Consider the following 21,297-nt stretch of genomic DNA (forward strand, 5'->3'; position numbering starts at 1 on the left):
TCAGGCGTATCAATGAAAATGATTTAAAAAAAAGAACCCTTTTGTTGTAAGCAATTGCAGCAACAACATGATATAGTCGAGACTATAGCAAGCAGCACCATGCTTAGCGGTCACCCTGTATTAAGCGGTCGGTTTTCAGAGTCCCGAGCGTTTTTCCCGTTAATTACTGTAATTGTCACCTTTATTAAGCGGTCTTGGTAACCTTTGACTGAGTCCCAACGATCTGTTTGTATTGTTTTTCACTTTTATTAAACAATCACTTAAAGCGGAACTATTTCAAATGAAACGAAGGATAATTTATGAGTAAAATTTAATCCATGTTTATCTCCCGAAATTAATGTTAGTAGTAATTTTGAGCGAGTTTTTGTACATTATGTGGTTAATTATGACATACAACGTTTTTTTCACGCTTTCTATTGTACCCTTATTTGTGAGGCCCGTATTAAGCGGTCAACCTGTTTTAAGCGGTCACCCCTCTTGTACCACCGCTTAATACAGGTCCAACTGTATGAAAAGTAGCTATCAGCGGGTTATCAGTTTTATTCAGTTTAAGGGCCCTACTATTCTTGAATTGCGTACCTAGTTCATCGCTCTACTTTAGAGGGTTTCGGTAGATTCTTAAAAGCACTTGCATTAATCTGTGTATTGAGGTAACATTTTTTTGCAACCCTTTACCCAAATCGCTCTATTCATCCCTTTGACCATTAAAAGTGACTAGCATCTAATTTCTCCTTACAATATTACCCCCCAAACACACATTGAGGTCACGAGAATAAAGGAAATGATCAATAAGTACAGGTACAGATATTCTACATAGCTAAAGGCAAGAACTTCCTGAACAATGTTGGCGTAGACTAGACCACCGAAATCTCTGATTTAAAAAGATGAAACTCTTTCTATTTTACAAGTAAGATTCCTTCCATTCATGAGCACTGCTCCCTTTCTTTTTTTAACAAAAATATACTCAGTAAATGTCTTTGTAATCATATGTTTAGGATTATTTTGGAATTTTACTGCGATATTTTAATCTGTGTTATACTTCGTAAGGTAAATGTGCATGTTTGACTTAAACAACTGTTTCTTTTTCCAGTTTTCCTTGCGAAACATTTTCTGGTCCATTATCTTTTAATAGTTCCTCCTGTAGTAAGGCTACCTCCGTGTTATTGTTTCGTTGGCAAAACTCACTACTGCTGCTACTGTCCGTCTTTCTCTTTCCCCAAGTTGCACACATCTTGTTTAAGCCCAAGTGACTTGTAGCTGAGTTCCTTCTGAGCAAGCTTATGAAGCCGCAGCAGAAAACGTAAGAGAAAAATCGGATGAAACCACGCCGGTAGTGCTTAGTGAGCGTGCCATAAGCAATTGGATTCAAACAGCTGTGGAAATAGAGTAGTGAGGGAGAGAAGCTGAACAGGAAACCTACCAAGCTTTTGTTATCTTCATAAGCAAAGTCGTGAAGAAGCCAGGCAAGCTGAGCAGGCAGCATACAAATAGCAAATAAGATCACGATTGTTGCTAATGTTTTAATCACTTGCATATTCTCTCTTCTTCTTTCTTGATGTGCCGCGTGATGTGGAACCTGGTGTCTACCTTGACGCACCAGATCGAGGCCGATACGAACATATGCAACAGCAATAATGGTCAGTGGCAGCATGAACTGAAGTACGAAAAGGCTGGCTGTGTAGGCCTGCCTGTACTGAGGGGAAGGCCAAACCTCTGTACACCCTTGTGGCTCCGCCAGCTTCGGTTTTGTCACGAGTAGTAACGGGAGCACAAGAAGGAGTCCAAGAAACCAAATTCCCACGATCCAAAGAAGAACGTAGCGATGACGCATCTCGGCCTTAAAAGGGTACAGAATGACATAACACCGAAAAACAGCCATGGATGTGAGAGTGAAGATGCTGAGATTGACAGTGACAGTCATTAAAGGCCAAATTAAACGGCAGTACAGGTCATACTGAATGTCTGCAAACATCATATAGACGTTTGTTGGAAGGCAGACAAACAGGTATACTAGGTCACTTATGGCCAGGTTCAAGATAAATATGTCATTTGCTGTTCGACGATTTCGTCTGGCTACTACGATGATAATCACTAAAAAGTTGCCCAAAAGTCCCAGTACAAAAGCTACCGCGTAGAAGGCCGGTTTCACTTTATCCTCTAGTTCCACTTCACTGGCTGTAGGTTGAATAGTGCTGTTGGACATGATTTTAACAGAGCAAGGTGTCGACAGTCAAAAATCAGTCAAACCTACTTGAAAACCGTTTAAACTACACAACAGTTCACCACTGATAACTTTTGTTTAGCAGTTTTAGCTGTTTCTTTTTCCAGGATACAGCGTAAGTCGAAGCCTGTATTTCAGGAACAAAGTCTTTCAAAAGGAGCCGTCGTTCTGTAAGCTATTGTGAGGTGGAGAATTTGTTGATGCTCCTGGTTCCTCTTTAGGTTTTATGTGTCGAGTTATTTAAAGCATGTAAATCAGTAATGCCCAGCCGTCAGCACTTGCACCGCTATCGGAAATCACAACATTAGGTCATCTGGCTAAATCTGAAAGAAATAATGTTATCGCGTCCTTGTGAATGGAATCTATTAACAAACAGATTTGCGCAAATAATGAGCTATTAAAGAGCAACTTAATTAAAGCCGCCCCCAACTTGAAACACAAGATTGATCATAGATCTCAAGATTGAATAGGCGCATTATTTATTACCCTTCAAGAGCATGTTGTCTACTACTAATCAACATTCGAGGGTGCGTTTAGATAGATATATTTAATCGTCTGAGTCCGGCTATTACCTGTAAAAACAAATGGATAGTTTTTATAACTGATATAGTAAAAGCGGTCAGCTTGTAACCGTTTTCGCAGAGTGAAGTACCGACCGGTAAACAATGATTTCACTGTCAAAGAAACTGGTTATGAGACTGCGTAAAAGTTCAAACTCGACGGCATGATTTTTACTTACAGCTATGCAAACAAAACTCTGGAAATCAAGAGTCTTTTAATCGGGTTTGACTCAGTTTAAAAACACTTCATTTGACAATTTGATTTTGACGTGACTCTCCGAGACACTGCTAAGAATAATGGACCCATAACTAAACATATCAGATCATTATTAAATGGCCTTTTTTCTTTAAATGCCTCCTTTGTTTTTGCCTGAAACTTTTCTTTGTTGAAGTAAACAGCATATAAACTTCAATTATTTTAGACTCGTGGAATTCTTAATGATGTGCCACTAATTGGTTTTCGATTTTCGAGTTCTATTTGATGAAGAACGAACGATGAACATGTTGCATTATTAGGTCAGCATTATAGGACAAATTACACATCCTGCCTAATAAGCGGAGGGCTTGGTAAAAATTAAGTAAAGATTGAATAATGGTTACTTGGACGAGAAAAATAGATCGAGTTGTGACAAGAAAATTTCTTGAAAAACCTCAAAACGATCTTTGCCTGAGGGAAATTGTCTGTTATTATTCTTTTACACAACAATACTGATGTTCTTTTCTTTTATTTTTCAATAAAAATTCTGATATGGGAAGCAAAATGTGATAACTTGAAATTTAATATGGAGTAATGTTGCTTATTACTTAGAATTTGCTTAAATTACCGCCGCCTCGAGAACAAGCCTCGTCGGTGGTGCCTATATGGTGTTTGATTCAAACCGTTACTGATATATTGTGTACACTGAAATTGACCTACTTTTAGAGAGAGAGAGTTTGTTTTTCTTCAAATATTTTAGCTTTGTTGTCGTTATTCTGGGCATATCACCGCTTGTTATCTCAGTCATTATTTTTAGAACGTATCGTCTTTTCCTTGTTTTTTGTTTTTTGTTTTTTTAATGAGGTCGCTTTATCTGGGAGACTTTCACGCGCTAAAACGGATTCAATTACCTTCCGCAAAAAATGAAATGCAGATTTGGCACGTTTCATAATCGTTTCCACACTTCTTGCGGGGTACAAGTTTAACTTTCTCTTTCTGACGTGCGATGGAGTATGATCTGAGACGGCATCTGATCAATGACCAACAAAGCAGATGCTTTTGCCATTGGCAAAAATATGAGCTTCTATTTAATAAGAATTTCCTGTCGAGAAGCTTTCGCTCTTGGATCATAAAAAACACTCCCGTCCCAGCCGCCAATCAGGAAATCTTAACGTTGAAAATGGTTTTTTTCAGCGTCAAAAAAGGTTTTTATTCAAGTTTTGTAATGTATAGCCCCTCATAGTAAGTGAATTTATGTATGGGTGACCTCAACAGACTCAATAATAAGTAACAAATGTTTATTTTGTATTGCTGTGTTACGCTCTTGAAAGGAAGCAATCTTGGCTTGTGTCCACACAAGCGTCTAGTAATCACTGAGCCGAAAAAAATATATTTCTCTATGTGCCTAAATTTGGTGAATGGCTTCAAGCTTCATTAAAAACTGATCGGATATCTTTTCCCAAACAGCAAGATGAAGTTCTGTACTGAGCCTCACGTCCTTTAGGGATTCTTATCTATTTTAATATTCCACGAAAGATGTTTGTAACATACTTTCGAGAAGCTTAACATTTAACCCTGCAAATAATTTCAAGACTTAAAACGTATTTAAAGCCGAAATCATCAGCTTAAGAACCTTGAAATACCAGCTGAACTGTAGGGATCAGAGTCGGCCCGATACAACTCTAGGTTTACAGTTTTGGGGCTTCATTAATTCTAAAACATCATGGGAGCTAATTCCATAAACATGTGGCGACCTTCCAACGGTATGAAACTTTGCGTTGGCAATCAGTATACAGACACTTACAAGCATTTGTTACTAGATTCAATTTGACGAGTCTCCGCGAAACTCTACTTACAGTATTCCAGTGTAAAGTAACTTGTCCACTGTAGTACTGCTGTATAATGTTTTTCAAACAAGTCTTTTAAAGGACTTATGCTTGCAAAACATTCAGTGCTCTGTTCATAGACCAATAGAAATTTACTTTTTACTGCCTCTAAGAATGTTTACTGGAAGGTGAAGCTTTTCAAACGCCTTCAACCCAGCGGGTAAGCGATGAGCCTTCCATCAGGATTAAGTTTGACTGATGTCAATTAAGAAATGATAACATCATTCAGTTTCGAACTTATTATTCGCCTTTTAAGGGATGAATCATTTTTTCTTTCTAACAGCTATAATAAGATGTTCTCCCAGTACGAATTCGGTAATAGAGCTGTGGGGAATGTGCAAAAGATTCGTTGTTTTGAAATACGTTGTTAAATTATATAAACAAAAGAACTGACTGACCATGAAAAAAAAACGAGCTTTTTTGGAACTAATATTGCTTGAATAAAACCACTTGCGAAAGTTAAACGCTTTTCGAACTGTGCCATTTCAAATACTTACTCGACACTGACAATAATCTTCAAGGGTCTCTCCGTATTTAAATACTTTTTCCATGACAGAACTGTTTTTTTGTGTCTATAATTTGGTTACCTCTTTTCAAAAGAGTATTTTATCCTGTTTGATTTATCTTTTTTGCCATAATTCTTCTGATACTGCAATTTGACGTCATATTGATATTTCAATGTCTAGTTTAAAAGAAAGAACAAAGATACCTGGATTCTTTTTCTTCAGTTCTAGAACTTCACAACCCCGTTGGCAGGATGAACGGACTTAATCGATTTTTTTTTTCGGCATTTGATTCAATCAACAAACATCAAACATTGTAAAATGATTTCATGTTACTTTTTTCATTCGTCATTCTAAAGTCTTCTGTAGGTCGCGAATTTCCATCAACTGTAAATTGCGGCGTCTAAGGGCAATAAAGCTAGGAATCTATAATGAATCATAAAGAGCTTCTCATGTCGCTCTCCACAAATCATAAACAAGTGTCAAAGATAAAAGATACATGCGCTTACTCGGACGCGAATTTTCTTTCTAAACAGCATTGCAGACTTCTGTTAACGGTCTAAATGGTTGTCTTTCTCGTTAAAGATAAACATTTCTAAAACAAAGCGAAATAGCCTCATTTCCTTCCGCATCGACTGCAGAGTAATTTTTCAAATCTACTGGAACAACCCAGGAAATCACTCGCTTCTGAAAGCGTCCAAACGCCATATTATCCACGGGATATCTAATAACTTACTTAATTACATCGCCCTATTTACCGCACACCACTGAGGTTTTTACAATTGCAAACCTTAAAAAAAAAAAAAGAGAAAAAAGGTCTACTCAGATCCTCCTTAAATTCACCATGGACTGAACGAATCTTCCATTTCATGAATCCAACAGCAAAGCCTGCCGGTAGCAGTATACAAGTTCCATATTTCAGTCCTTCCTTTTGATAATGAATTGTCAACATCGTCGATTAGATGATAATATGTTTTACCTGACCAGCTTTTTTGTTCATGTTTGACACATTTTCAATTCACGGTCAAATCTAGGACATATTTACGTTAAATGTTGAAACTTGGATGAGATTTCTCCGCTTAAGTTGCGTGTTTACCATCTATTGTACTGCAAACGCTTAACCGTCAGCAAATATTTGTAATTCAATAGAGCAGGAATCGTCCAAGATTCCAGTCGTTAACAACAAAAAAATTACAATAATTGCAGTAATTTCATTAGATACTGAAAAGTATGACGAAGTCTTTAATAACGGAGACACTGCAGTCTATCTCACAGAAAAAAAATTTGAATCTGATTTTGGTGGTTAAATAGATCAAGCTACCTCGATCCCACAATGGGCTGGTACGTTTGTAAAATAAACGCTTTCTTAAAATGTTGCACTTCTCTCCATTTCGTGGTTTATGTTGCTAACCTTATTTTTAATATCCAGGTCGATGCACATTCAAGGAACCCCAAAAATATTATCTTAATTCAACCCTTCGTATTTCTTCGAAAAGTCAGGGCTCCATTTATTTTTAACAACTCTGATGAAAAACTGTGAATAAAATAAAAAAGAAAACTTATTTATAATAACAACAAGAACTAAGATTTACTAAAAACCTGTTTTCCCAGTGCGTTGCTTACGGTTTTGTTTTGCCATTGTTGTAGATTTTCAAATAAATGAAAGCAAATGCTTCTCCAGTTTCAGTTTCCTTGGACTGGAAGTGAGTGACAGCTCGAATGTTTAATTATCATCACGATTTCCATTTTCCGGCATGTCCTGCCATTTGAGAGCAGGTGACTAATTACTCAGCTTGAAAAAAGATTCGAGATGTTCAATAATAAATGTAAAAACGCGCTGGAAATTGGAATGCCCTGGGAATATCAGTTACGCTCTTTATAAACTTGTCTTGACTTGTCGACATTAATCATCACTACAAAACATCTGAATGTTATTAATTCTTTAGGTGTCTCCCGCGTTTAGAAAATGTTCTACACAGTTACTACCCAGACGAGCATCAATATCAAAACTGAGGAGATTTCGCATATTGTCGCTGAAAATGCCTTGATTGATACCTATGAATAGGGGTGCTTTATCATATTTCTATAAAATTGATAAATTGAAAAAGTGTCATCATTCGACAATGTTCAGTTGCAATCACCTTATCGATCTAATATTTCTATGGTGCTTTCTAGAAGTAAACAAAATATAATTTTAGCAGGATCATATATTCTCGTCATTATGCAAATCTCCTCTACATTCATAATCTGGAGGAGATTATTGTCATGTAATTTTTTCAGGGCGGTATTTTCTACTAGTTATTTGTTGACGTTCTATTTCAAGAGCGAATTGACTATGATTTTTATGGCAAACGTAAATGGTTTCATTCAAGATCTTCATCAATAATGAACATGTTGAGGGCCCGCGGCTATTGAACTTAAGTGGCTCTAAGAGAGTGAAAAGTTGGGCTCGTTAAATTTCGGTATTGTCCTCGAGTGACAACGTCATGAAGGTAATAACGACAAAATTGTAAGTGGAATAATATGATCTAGCGAATATCACTGCACATTTAGTGGTTCTTAACCAGAGGAGACAGTTAAAAGTAATCTACTCAACACTCAGGATTGTTTTTACCGCTGCGGTTTGCATACATGCATTTCGTGTTTTATTTTTTATGAAATATGTGAAACCCGCTGAAAAATACCGTTTTTGTGGCATGTACTTGGAGTAAGATAAACATGAATAAAGATAAGTTACATTGGAGAGTGTTTACGGAGAAATTACAGCGTATTTAGCTATCGATATATTGTTTCATGTCGTTCATTTCTAGTTGGGCTGATCAATTTCACTCGATCAGTTTCCTCTTCAAAATGCCTTTCGCTTTGGCGCCAAGACGGATTCAAAGCGGAAAAAGGAAATCGCAATCATTTTTGATTCTGGTTAATTTTCATGTGGGCCTTGACCAACATAAACAACTGTCATTTTAGTGACTCACCCAGTTCTACAAGCCCTTGCTTACTTTTTTCTGCGAGTCAATGTGGTTTCCTCCCATAGTTGTTCAGTGATGCTCTGTTCTGTTTTGACTGCATCAGGTTAGTGTGTTCACAATAATTAAAATGGATTCTCTTGTCTATAATATGTCTATAAGTGTCAAGAGCATGAATATTTAACAAATTTCTTCTTTTGGTTTTCAATCATTTGTAATCCAGTCTTGAGTCTAATAACAAATATTACATTTCAACGAATTCAGATCATTTTTTTTGTAGTTGGAATCTTCCTGTAGAGTTGCTGATATTCAATGTAGTTATGAGTTGAAAAGCCTGTCCTGAGCAACAACAACCACCCAAGAAGCATAATGGATGTCGTTCCTTGTCACTTATCAGAAATTTTCCGATAAAATTTGGTTTCTGCCCGTATTTTATTAAGAGCGTTTTATCTGCGAAGATTAAGCTTGCGGGCTTAACTCTCTTTTCTCCTATGTAATCCAAACCTTCCGTTTCTGAAACACAAAGATGTTTTTTTAATTTACAAAGGTCTAAAAACTATTAGCCACAGTCTTCTACGGTTACTGGCAGCAACACAAAACCTGCGCTAATTAAACTCAAAGTAATTTTTCCGGTCATGTTACATAATGGGATAAATGCTGGTTTTCATTTGAAGGAAAACAAATAGTTAAGTCGCTTTGGACCAAATAGGCGCATTTAAAGGTGAACTTCATGAATCATGTTGGTATCCCTAGGAATCAAAACGAACACAAGCTCTGTTCTAAAACGACTCACCCTTTGCTGAAAAATAATTCGTTGTTGGGTACGTTTCTTGGGTTTTCCTGATAGGGTTTCCATTAAAAACATCACCGGAAAATTACAGCTGCTTTCATGAAACAAAATGATCCGCAAACACTGACTAGAAATCATTTTGAAAGCTTTTGTGTTAGCAGGTTCTTAAAGCGATCAATCTGTTTAGTGTTTGTCTTCCTTGTTTACCCTATTGGCCTAATTTTTGTCCATGGAAAAGAGCCGAAAGTCGATAATTACACCAAAGTAAACAGTCCTGTAATGAGGTTTACAAAGTTCTTCCTTTTGTGTACTCAGGGAAAAGAATCAAAAGACAGTTTCCATGTGATCTCGTCCAGAAACCGAGAGAAGGCCGGATGTAGATTGAACTTTTCGTCAAAAATTGTAATGAAGTATGTTTTTTTGACGAGTGCACGATAGGAAATTCGTATATCTGCCACTAAAGTATTTAAAGTTAAATTGATTAGAGTGGTTAGATCGGATTACTTTTGAGGGAAGAGGTTTACGCTGAAAATAGATCAAAATAAATGTCAACACTTCATTTAAGCTTGTCGCGACAATATTCTGCGGGCTGCACTCCGCGTGCGAGATCAAGAATTACTTTCATTTGTGGCGTTAACAAGCATTAAAGAGTAAATCCTAGTCAATATTAACACGGTCAATCAACATGAATATCAACGACGCAGGATACTTCGAAACACGTTTTTGCCTCGGATAGAGGTTTGTAGGACACTTGCGAATACTTCATTGCACGTTGTACCACCACTTTTCGACATCACTTTAAAACTGCGAGGCAACCCAGGGTGGTATTGCAAAGAAATGTGCGAGACTCTAAACAGCATCATATGAGCCGTTATTTGTTTGCGGTAGCTAAATTCAATCCCAGATTTCCATATTGACAAAATTCAATTGAAAATTGAGTAACTTATGTCAAGAAGATCGAGACAACGAGGGCGATGTTGAACTTGGGAAAGCCGAGTTTTATCATTTGTTTCATTCAGGTCATAAATCAAAGAGCAGAAAGGAACAAAGAAAGAAAGATATTTGGGGATAATCTTGAACCTTGAATTTGTAACTATGAAAAACCCACATAATTTGTGTTTGGCGCCGGTGCGATCTATTGATTTAAGCTTCAATTTGAGGCGTACCTTCATTTTGATTGCGCATGCGTGCTAGCAAGAGAAACTAGTTTTACAAATGAGTAGTCTTCCGACTGCCTGAACGTATACACAAGTACGCTTTAATAACTGCTGAGTAAACACACACGTATTAAAAGGAAATAATATTTACCTTACCTTGCGCTTTATTCATGTTGGTTCAGAACCCGTTCAAACACTGCTAATGCAAGACCAAACATGATTTAAAAGAGTCTGCACTTAAATTCGTCTCCGCCATGTTTTAAATTTGTTTCAGTTGGAAAGTGATCAGATAATGCGTTCTCGTTTTTCTTCTGTGTCATTCACGTTAACATTGTTAATTTTTATTTGCATCAGAAGACTATCGGCTTTATTGGCATCAGCACTTATCGAATGAATCAAATTTCTTTCAGAGTTAAAAGCTTTTTGATTGATTTTCACTTGGAGATGATAATCTTACCGTGGATCTAATACTCATCTCCTTCAAACCTTAAAATCATTGCTCAACGGGAAGAGGCAAAGCTACAAGTTCTTCAAATAGATAAAAACAAATGACCCTCTTCACAGAAACAATACTGAAGTATATTCACTGACTAGACAAAGCAACAGTAATATTTTTATATAAAGATTCACTGAAATAAATGTATCCATTGGTTGATCATTGAGAATAATAATGGTTGAACTGGAGTGCCCTGCAGCCAGAGGGCCGTCGAATAGATCGTTATTTTCTCGATCGTTCTTTTTTCAGTGTTTTTGGATCAGGTAATTGTTAAATCTACCTAGCCTGTATCTTGATGGCGAAGCTCAAATGCACGTATGCTGTGAATGTTTACGTGCGATTTAAAAACATTCCGTGTCATTCATAGAAATAAGCTTACTAGCTTGCAAAAGCACCGTTGACAATCTATATACGGAAATACATTAACTATTTGTCACCAGATCGGGAAAAGAAACAATCCTCGTAAGGATTCGACCCTCAGTCAGTATCAGTCATAGTCCTATGTTATGACAGAACTCGTCGGCAAGTTTGACTCATCAGAGGTTCATTATGTGACAAGCTTCCTACATACTCAGGATTAATAATGTCGAAAAGCACTTGTACGAAAGAAGCTGATACGAAAGATGGTGAACATCTTGAGTTCGGTTATCAAAGACAAAGATATGTTTTAAAAGTAACAGTCACGGGCGTGGTTAAAGAAGTCACAAAATGTAAAGAAAACCAACCCTGTTGTCTTTGTGTGGAACTCAGAAGCCCCCCCAAAAGATTCCTATATCCAGCTTTTGAGCTACTTGGACATCATTTACCTGCCAAACTTTGCGATAGTCCTGCATCTGTATGTGGAACACCCGAATGATATAAGATAGATCGACGACGATAGAATTCATTGTGTGACTAATATTAGTTTTCAGGATAAACAAACAACTTTGAATTTGTGAATAATGTAGCTACTAATTTCTGCACGTAAGGCTTAAAGATGGGACTCAATTGAATACCAGACTCTCATAGATGCAAATGTAATATTTACCAACTCGTCAGCCTAAACCTTTGGTTAACTCGACAAAACCTCGTGGAAAAGTATGCATTTGAACGTTTATCTGCAAGGCTAAAGGACCAAAATCCCATCAAGTTCCTAAGAGTATTTTTAAACTCATATGGGGTCCCATCAGTACAAATAAACGACACTTACCGCCTTCTTTCAGCCATTTTTTGTCTAAGAGGCTAGGTAGACAGATTCCCCAGTTATGCCACGTTAGATTAAACTTCGGAAAGTATGATATGCACATCTCGATGACATGCTGTGAAAAACAACACGCTGAATTTCCCAAATTATGATTGCGTTTTATTTGAGATTTTAGGGGCTGCCGAATATAACTTGAAGACCTCGAAATAATAAAAAAATCAAATTATTACTGAGGCACGTCGTATATTTTTGTTCAAGTTCCTGAAGTAATAGACAAATATTCAAAAACACTCGCCAAAACATGGTTCTCTTGGACAAAGGTAGACAACCAATAGACTGGCACAAATTACAAAACTCAGAGGTTACATGCTTCTGTTTCTATGCATCGAAGAATTCTCTCATTAAAATTTGCGTAACAGTCATAGTCACCACAAATGTATCGGTGATTACAGATAAAAGGTGATGTTTAGAACTTGAAATTTAATTTTCTTTCCAAAACGGTGACGATTTATTTTTTCATTCTTTATTTTTATGATTATTATCCTCTTTTGCTCCAAAGGCACATCCAGAGTTCAAAAGAACTTTCAGTATGAAACGTGGCAAAGAGGACCAATTACCATGAACACAAAAGGGAAACGTTTGGCTCCATTTCCCAAAATTTATGCAAACCCTGGAATTTTATGGCTTTGAGCCACTTTTGACCAGACTCCCTTTTTATTCTGAGTGCTCAAGAATGCTCTCCCAATTGCTGATTTTTTTAGCGCCATTCACTTAAAAACTTGACCACTGAGAAAAAAAACTTACTCTTACTTTTTGCATGAATTCAATGCAGATATGCAAACCGAGCTCTCGGGGCAATCTGATCAAGCACCTTAAGGCAATTTCCTATGGAGTGCAATGTATAAGCCTGGGTTCCATTTGTGTTCTCTTATTTCGATTTATGATTGATCTAAAAAACTTTGGCTGTTTCAACCAATCAGACCCACGACACAATCCTGACCAATTACAATTTAATCACCTCCCTTTACCTGTGCTTGAGGACTTAAGCTCTCGTCGATTCCTCTTAATAGCTACTTATGTTCTGATTGGACGCTGTGGTTACTTCGACTTTGATTTGACTTCGTCGCTCGAAAAGTGCAGTACTTCAATTCCCCAAAACGCTGCTTCCTCAGGTGCAAAGTTTCAGGTTGTCAGTAAACTGCTTTTAAAATCCTCGCAAAACTGCCTCTATCTCGTTATCATCCTATTTTAAAAGGATTTCTGTAAAGTTCCATGAGACCAAGATGTCCTTATAATTTGTTATCAAGGTTGACCTCACATAACATGAAGCAAACACTATCAATAAACAATAAGAGCACGAATAGCAGAGACAGCTTAAAATCCATTATCCTGTGGCGATTTTTAACTGAACAGGAAATGTCACCTGAAGCTCGAGGCGCGCTCTAAACATCAAAGTCGCTATCATAAGTGGCGGCATCTTTGACAACAGCTCGTCTACTTTTGTTGAAAGGAAATCGAGAGCGGAAATTTTGTTGGAGTAAAACATGATATTCGTAGATATGGTATATTGGAGTTGAGCCATATGTCACCAACCCATTATTTTTATAGAATCTACCGATGAAAGTCTAGGTTAGGCCGGTGACCTGCTTTCATCGATTTTTCATTTGAATTAGTCTTCCCGAAGGAGACGAAAGAAAATGCGTTTTTTTTTGTTGCTATGAGAAGCAACGACTCTCGAAGAAGATCTGTAGCAGATAGCTTGATCAAGCATTATATTTCTGACTTAAAAACTCTCCTCAGCTCCAATATCCTTGATATATTTCTTTGCAAGAGGTCGATATCAACGGATGACTTAGATATATTTCTAAATCTAAACTTTCAACGATAACCGGTTGTTATCAGTTGTTGGAGAAAGTGGCGATGTCTTCAAAACTTCGGTAAAACCTTTTACTTCTCTTAATTCTCCCAATCGGCAATTACACCTGCTTGAATGCTAAGGATGGAGGGGTTCCAGATGCTCAGTGAAGTACTTACTCAAAATCTGAACTAAAACAGCCTAAAGCGACTAATTGACAGCTTCACTCTTCAGTCATTACTTACAACAAGCATTTCATTTACGGAAAAAAAAATTAAATGCTAGCTAAATTCCCGTCTTATGCTCAAACGAGAGCACTTTGAGGGAGAAGTTATTTTACAAAACGAAAAAAAGAAAATTCCTCACCTGTATTGTTCAACAGTTGTATCACGTTCAATTTCACCAAAAGTACTGAGTTGTTGAGCTCCTCTCCAAGAGTAATTCACATTTCCATGACACCAAATCTTTAAAATACTCTGACGCCTTCCTGATAAAGAAAACATTAATCCATTGTCCATTTAGAATGTAGGATCGGTGTAAACCAAGATTAATTTGAAGGCTACCGATCATATCTGCCTTGGGCGATATTGGCGGAAAAACGGCCACTCTTAGAGAACAACCTCGTGATTTAGCAGCAGATGATTTTCCTCTGGTGAGGAACTCCCTTGATATCAATGATCTCATCTGGCAGCCCCGAGTGACTTATTTTATCACGAAATAAATAGCGTAAAATCGCCAAGAGTCAGATCCATATTCATTTGTTCATCGATCGATTCATGACTGTATGACTAATGATAACGATCAGAATGTTGAGCCTAAAGTCTGCTGCGGCAAAGTCACCTCAAGACAATCGTTTAAGGCATCGAGGCGAGCTTCCTTCATCTGAATCTCAGCGATTTCGTGACCAGATTTTGAATTCATAATGTGTCTAAAGACTTGATTTTACTGCCTCTCCCGACCTCGCTGGTAATATTTTGACGGCCATCTATGTCCGTCTCTCTCTCTACAGGCAGTGGATTGAGACCAACTAGTTTTTATTCATTTTTTAGTCAAATAAATCACAGTTTTAAGGTATCATCGAGACATGTCCGTGTTGGAATTAAACCTTTACAAGAAATTAATCAAAGAACGAGGGCCTTAGGGGTTTTATAGTATACTAATTGAACTGGCTGACGGCAAACTTGTCTGATTCATCGGCCATATTTGCATCTGTTCAGTAATCAGCGTAAATTAAAATCGGTTGCCGAAATGAAATCAGTGAAATCAAGTCAGGTCTGAGTACTCGATTCCACCACTTTCTAGATTCTATGGCTGTCTAAGAGCAACTTCAAGTTATTACATTGTTTATTGACCTTGAAGAGGTCAAACTTCCTAAATCCATAAAATATCCTAACCCTAATGCTCTACATATTTGATTCCGAACATGATTTTCCTTAGAGATGAGAGGCCAAGTCCGGCCAATTAAGAACGCACAGAGGTAGTAAATTTGATAAAGGGAAACAGCTCTAGCAGGCGACGATTATTATAGTTTCTATGCAAAATACAACAAGACTCCACTATTTGAACCTAGCACTTCTCGCCTTTGACTTGGAAAATTTTCGTACTTACCTGTCGAGCAATAACAACAGAAGGAGAAATAAAACTGATGGTTTGTAGTGATACAGTTCCAAACAAACGTGTTTAGTGTCCAAAAACACTCTAATTGCAAAATTTACTTTCGTGTAACTGTTCAAGATATAAAACTTATTCTTTCAAACTTTACCAGTATAAGCACGCTGTTTTATTGCTTAAATCTGCTCTTCATTCAGAATCATTTCATGGACCTTTTGTCTAAAATCTGGTAACTTTCACTTTCAGCTCGCTTACTTTGTATACATCTGTCGTGAAGATTTCCGGTATTGCTGCCACTGTTCCTCGAAAACTCGATATTGCGGAAGTAAATCTAAAGACGTTTTTAACGAGAAACTAAAGATTGTTGCATCCACTCAAGTCCATGATGTCGCATGGATGAAGCTGATTTTTCGTTTTCAACGTTGACGGATAATAGTTAAAATTGGTGTTATCGGTTCTCAGGATCTTAAGAGAACGAAAATAAAAGAAATTAAAAATTTTAAGAAGCAATTTTTAACCGGGGGTTTAAGAAAATTTTCCTCTTTTAGCAACCGAATTGCATCATGTGAAATGAAAGATGTGTTTGTGAAAAAGTATGAAAGAAAAAGGCTTTAGGATTTAGGATTTAGTTGTAATATGTACTCAAGTCTATGTTTGATTGGATGATAAAATCAATGAATCGATGGAGAAAGCAATATTCTGATGGGATACTACAACTGAGAAGATGTTATCTAGGCGCATAAATTTTATATTTACTGTTTTCGTTATTTAACCCAATGATCTGTGCCTACTTCGGAGTTCGACCCGATTGCATATTCAAAATGAAGTGTTTTTAAAGGAGACTTGTTTTGTTTTAGTTTTTGGCATTATCGAAATAACAAAGATATCTATAGATTATGGACCTCGGATTCTATTTCATCAACACGTCCTCTGCTTTAAATCAAAATCGCAACTTTAGCATCTATGCTTTCAGTTGAACAAAGTAACCGAAAGTATTAAAGATCATTTTGGTTAACTTAAAAATCATCATAAAAAGGCCTTTGTCGGATTTGTCGATCAAAATTTTCTCAGCAGTCTGTTACTCACTTTCTTAGCGATGTTTTCCCCGACGGCTAATGTCGAAACCTCCAAGGTATGACGAAAGGGGGCACGTTTAACAAAAACTGTAGCATGCGCCTGTGTTATGCTCCAGCTAGATCTCTCTCTAGTAAATAGGTTACATATATCAAGTAATTTATTGGTAAATTTCCTCCAATTAAATTACTTGTATCTCAATTGAAAACCTTAAACCCAAACAATGGTTGGTAAAAAACATGAATATGCTAAGTACTATTTCGAATTATTCATTAGTGACCGAGGAAAACAAGGATTAATTGAAATATTAGAGGAAGGAACTTTGTTCCCCTTTAACACTGATCAGTCACTTTTTATTACACTGAATTCAACAAAGCGAGAGAGAAGAATAAAATTCTTAGATTCGTTTTCAGTAAACCGAGGAAAAACGTGAGGTCTATGGCTCAGACAGAGATTATTACTTTGAAGAAAAAAATCTTATCTACTTGAAGAAATCTTGTAATGGGTGTAAAGAAATTAAAGGTAGGCATTCAAATTTGATGAGGAGTGGGAAGTTACCATGATGTAAAATTATATTTTTCAATTCATGGGATAATTTTCTTCCATCCTGCCTTTCTTTAGGAAAGCTTACACTTGGCCAAGGGAATATAAACTGCTATATTCTCTTGACTCGGCTTTATTACTCGGATTTTAGCAGTGAGGACAATGCTAAAACTTAAATATTTGGACTCAGATGGTATCATTGCAAGGCTCAACTATGCGAGTAACATTTTTTACTCAGTCTGTAAGGTAGTTTTAAAACTTACCTCGATGTTTTGACACGTGATCTCATTCGGCGGCATTTTTTGGTATACAAAATTTCGTGAATATTATGGGAAAACGGCAGTGAAAGTAGAGTAAGTGAATTAAGGAGAATAATGTAAAAAAAATTCATGATAATAATGAAATGTGAGAGTGACGGCATCCAGCTGAGTTTGCAACAGACGACAAATGAAATTTTTTCCTTTCAAACACCACAATCTACCAGGCCATTAATAAATAATACCCTACGTTAAAATAAAATACACAATAACATTAGCAGCGGTTAGGACACCTGCTCTTTAATTAACTTTTACTGTCAACCGAATGGTGCTGTAGTTAGAGATAAGAAGCTGCAAATAGGAGATAGATCTCTTTGACAAGCTAAAATAAGTTGCGGGCTACAGAAAATTCCCACCGCATGTCTTAGAGTCGGATTTTAACCACAACAGCCTTACACATTCACGACATTTGACTCATTTCATTAACTTTTGGTCTGATTCATATGAGCCGTGGGCGCCGCACTTTTCGCTGCAGCAATGCCTTTTCTCTCTCTATTATATCCTAGGAAACAAAAGAATATGGCCTTAGCGGTGACCTTAACGCTACTAAAGTACTGATAACTAGAAACAGACTTCTTTCGGACAATCGAAGAATCTTTCAATCAGCCCAAACTCTATTGAGAGGTGTAGGATTTGTTTTGAGCCAGACGGAAAGATTTCTCTGAGATAGAGCATTATCTGAATTTTGGACTGTGAACGTTAAAGAAATTGTTGGAAACTGGACTAGCATTTTATCCTAATGGACTCAGGATAATAGAACCCTTGTGGGGGCAGAAAAGTTGTGATCGCCAGAACTCTACACAACAGCTATGCTGAAATCACTGATCATCCTTGCAATCTGATTGGCTCCGAAACGTGCGATTTATTGACAAATCGCATTATATTTTGCTCTAAAACGCATTTTTTCCCAACCAGCGAGAAATCAACACTAAAAACAAAATCAAGAGTTCTTCATTTGCAAAAAAATGAAAGATAGAGAAGCCATGGCAAATTTGTAGCTTTTACCTCGAAAATGTTCTATCTTTTTTCCTAAAAAATAGAAACTGAATCGCGCAATAAAAAAACATGTTTTTGACAAGTTATGCTCCATGCTTATCAGACTTGACTAAGGTTCTCTTTTAGTTCTATTAGTTTGATACTGGTTTCTCGATACATGAATGGGAAGAGTATTTTGACAGGTTAAAAACCGACACCGAGAGGTAAAAAATTTGTAAAAGCTTAAGCATAACACCGTATAGGCAAGGGTTCGTCTTAAAAATATTAAAATGTATGTGACCTTTAAAGTCGAACATGAAGAAAGTAAACACTTTTATGCTAAGAGTCATTTGGATAACTGGTTATGGATTTTTGCCCAATGCTCTCTTGAAAAAAAAAAGACTGAAATGTCTGAGGTGTACATGACTTAACAAAGTGTCGACATTGACGAAGGATATTCTTATATCGAGGGGCAAAAGCTCTAACGAAGTGCTTCAGCAGTGAACGAACAGCGCAGTTATACTAATATATCTTTTTTTTCAATATGTATAAACATCTCCTTTTCTTGAATTTGGACACATTTAGTTCTGTACCTAGGAACCGGGATTCATTTGTTGCCTTGTTATTCCTGAATTCGTACCCACCTTAGAGTAAGATCGACATATTGTAATTATTTTCTCAAACTCTTTCCTTATCAAATGAGTCAACCCTTGCAGACATGAAAACACGTCCCTCCACAAATTTAACCCATTCACTTCGCCGAGAGGAAAGAAAACGGTTCAGAAAGTTTCCTGTCACTCCCCTTTTGCTCCGCCTTTCTCTAGGATCAAAGGTGGTGACGTCCACTTAAGTTAACTAACCGAGGTCGAGATACCTGTGCATTTTCCAGATTGGTTTAACTATTTACGTCCATGAAAAACGATTCTAGAAACTTTGGTAGTCAACTAAAACACTAATTTCAATTTACACTTGGATTTTATCAAACAGCTAGTTTTCTGTAATAAATAATGAAGCGCTAATTACACTGCAACGGAGATCGCATACACAACTACCAGAACCGACGGCTTTCGTGGCGCTTCCGCAATTAGATTTGTATCAAATCAATGAGCCCACCTAAGTCACTAAAAACTGAAAGTACAAGATCATAATATGTATATATTCTGAGAAATTGAAGAAAGCTGACTGATCATTCTTCAAAGTTTAAGTTCAGTTGGCACCATTACAGGCTTTATTCAGCTTTCCCTTTTCAATGTTTTTTTTCATTCGTTCTCTTCTTTCCTCATTAGCTTTGTGTGAAAAGTACAGATGACATAAGGAGACATTTTAATAACCATTTTTCTGTTGGAGTCTATGATTTTTCAACCAGAACTCGGATTAATAGACAACTTTACCGGAAAACGATAAACCAAGAATGTTATTTAAAATGAGCTGATGAATTTTATATTGCTTTTCGATTTCTCACTTTTATACAAGAAATTAAGTGAGCAAAAACTATTCCAGGCGAAAGAGAATTAAGGCTTGGTTCGCGGCTTTTGTCCGCCATGATGTTTTGATCAATGCGGTAAATGTTCTTTAAAGTTCGTTGAATCGGGAATAAAAATTCATCTCCATGTCCTCGCTAGATTTCTTGTGGCGTGAATAAAAGTTATTTCATAGCACATAACAGCTGAGGAATTAGCGAAATCCTAATAAAGTAAATAAAAGAATTAGAGCTAAAAAACCTTACTCAGTTTCTGCTCTGGTTCAAAATTCTCCCGCAACATTCAAAATCCAAGTCGGTTTTTGGCATTGTCCCTTTGATGTTCAGCATTGTGTATTGAAGAGACTCTACCGGTAATGAGTGGGCAGATCTATGCGGAGGATATAGTTTGTGCGGCAGGTGGAGGAGATCATTTACGAAAACAAATCATTTAGTTTACTTCCTCTTTTCCTCGAAGCTATGACAACTGGTAATAAGCCCAGAGCAAGTATTTTTTTAAAGCCTTCAAAAAAAGGCCTAAATGAGCGGCATAGCCGAAGCAAAGGATTTTAAAAACTATTCACTATGCAGGGAACTTCATTAACTTAGCTATTCTTATATTTTTCCTTCATCTGTTTGGCAGATGTTTTTTTTTTCCCCGAGGAGTGCTATTAAATGAGCTAAAACCTGAAACGAGCATCGCTGAATTTGCCGCGGGAGACTCTGAAACCGTATTTTTGTCCTATTTATTTAAAGATATGTCCACTTATGGTTTGCCACTAAATTGTTTAATTCTTGTCCCTATGAGTTTTTATCGTTTATTTATTTCTTTTTTGGAATCGGTACCTCGTATGTTCGAAAATAGATTTTAGTTGGTATCCTTTCGTACGCCACGGTACGTTCTTCGTCAATGCCCGTCCACAGTTAACAGAATGAAATTGAAAACTCAGCTACATGTGTAATACCCAGCGCGTGCAGCGTGCAGCGTGCCAGTACCAACATGTGCATGAACCTCTTTATAATTAACTCAATATAGCTGTAGTGAAGCGCCTTGTGAGAAAATTTGTTAACCATTTTCTTTATATGTTGATGAGTTATTAGCTTATGTCTTTTCTTATTTTTTCAGTAAATGTCAACATTTATGCTAAGGTTTAGTCTAGTCACCGTCTTTTAGAATAACGGTAGCGGTTAGTGGTTAGCGACATTTATTTGGTGGGCGCAATCACACAGGCAAGTTATTCCGACGGGTTGACGGTAAAATAGGAGTATGCTCCAAAATAGTATGTAATTTTTATATATCCACCATTAAAATGTATAGCAATTTACTTCTTACCACGTTTCGAGGATCCGAATAGCCTTTCGACATATTGTCGTCAAATTTGCTCAAATTAACATATGAACGTCTCAATTTTAAAAACAACTTGACAAGCCGCACAAACAAAAAGAAAACGAACCGTTCACAAAGAAAATCCGCTGTAAGATGGAAATGATAGCGGGCCTCGGTA

The 21,297-nt window shown here is 36.9% G+C and overlaps 1 protein-coding gene across 8 annotated transcripts; it reads right to left on the reverse strand.

Annotated features, from left to right (window-relative positions):
- Positions 1-239: 239 nt before the first annotated feature.
- Positions 240-21,145, reverse strand: LOC131798601 (RYamide receptor). 8 transcript variants are annotated; one of them, XM_066171037.1, is made up of 3 exons: positions 21,126-21,145; positions 14,180-14,300; positions 240-2,544 (listed from the first exon to the last, which is right to left on the reverse strand). In XM_066171037.1, the coding sequence occupies exon 3, from the start codon at positions 2,201-2,203 to the stop codon at positions 1,067-1,069; it is 1,137 nt and encodes a 378-aa protein (XP_066027134.1). In that variant the 5' UTR covers positions 2,204-2,544; positions 14,180-14,300; positions 21,126-21,145; the 3' UTR covers positions 240-1,066. The 8 variants fall into 8 exon arrangements, with proteins under 8 accessions (XP_066027134.1, XP_058972270.1, XP_058972269.1 ...); XM_059116287.2 differs by lacking the exon at positions 21,126-21,145 and adding an exon at positions 17,305-17,427; XM_059116286.2 differs by lacking the exon at positions 21,126-21,145 and adding an exon at positions 16,511-16,605.
- Between the last annotated feature and the right edge of the window lie 152 nt (positions 21,146-21,297).

This window comes from Pocillopora verrucosa, chromosome 8 (genome assembly GCF_036669915.1).
Source record: "Pocillopora verrucosa isolate sample1 chromosome 8, ASM3666991v2, whole genome shotgun sequence".
NCBI classification, from domain to species: domain Eukaryota; kingdom Metazoa; phylum Cnidaria; class Anthozoa; order Scleractinia; family Pocilloporidae; genus Pocillopora; species Pocillopora verrucosa.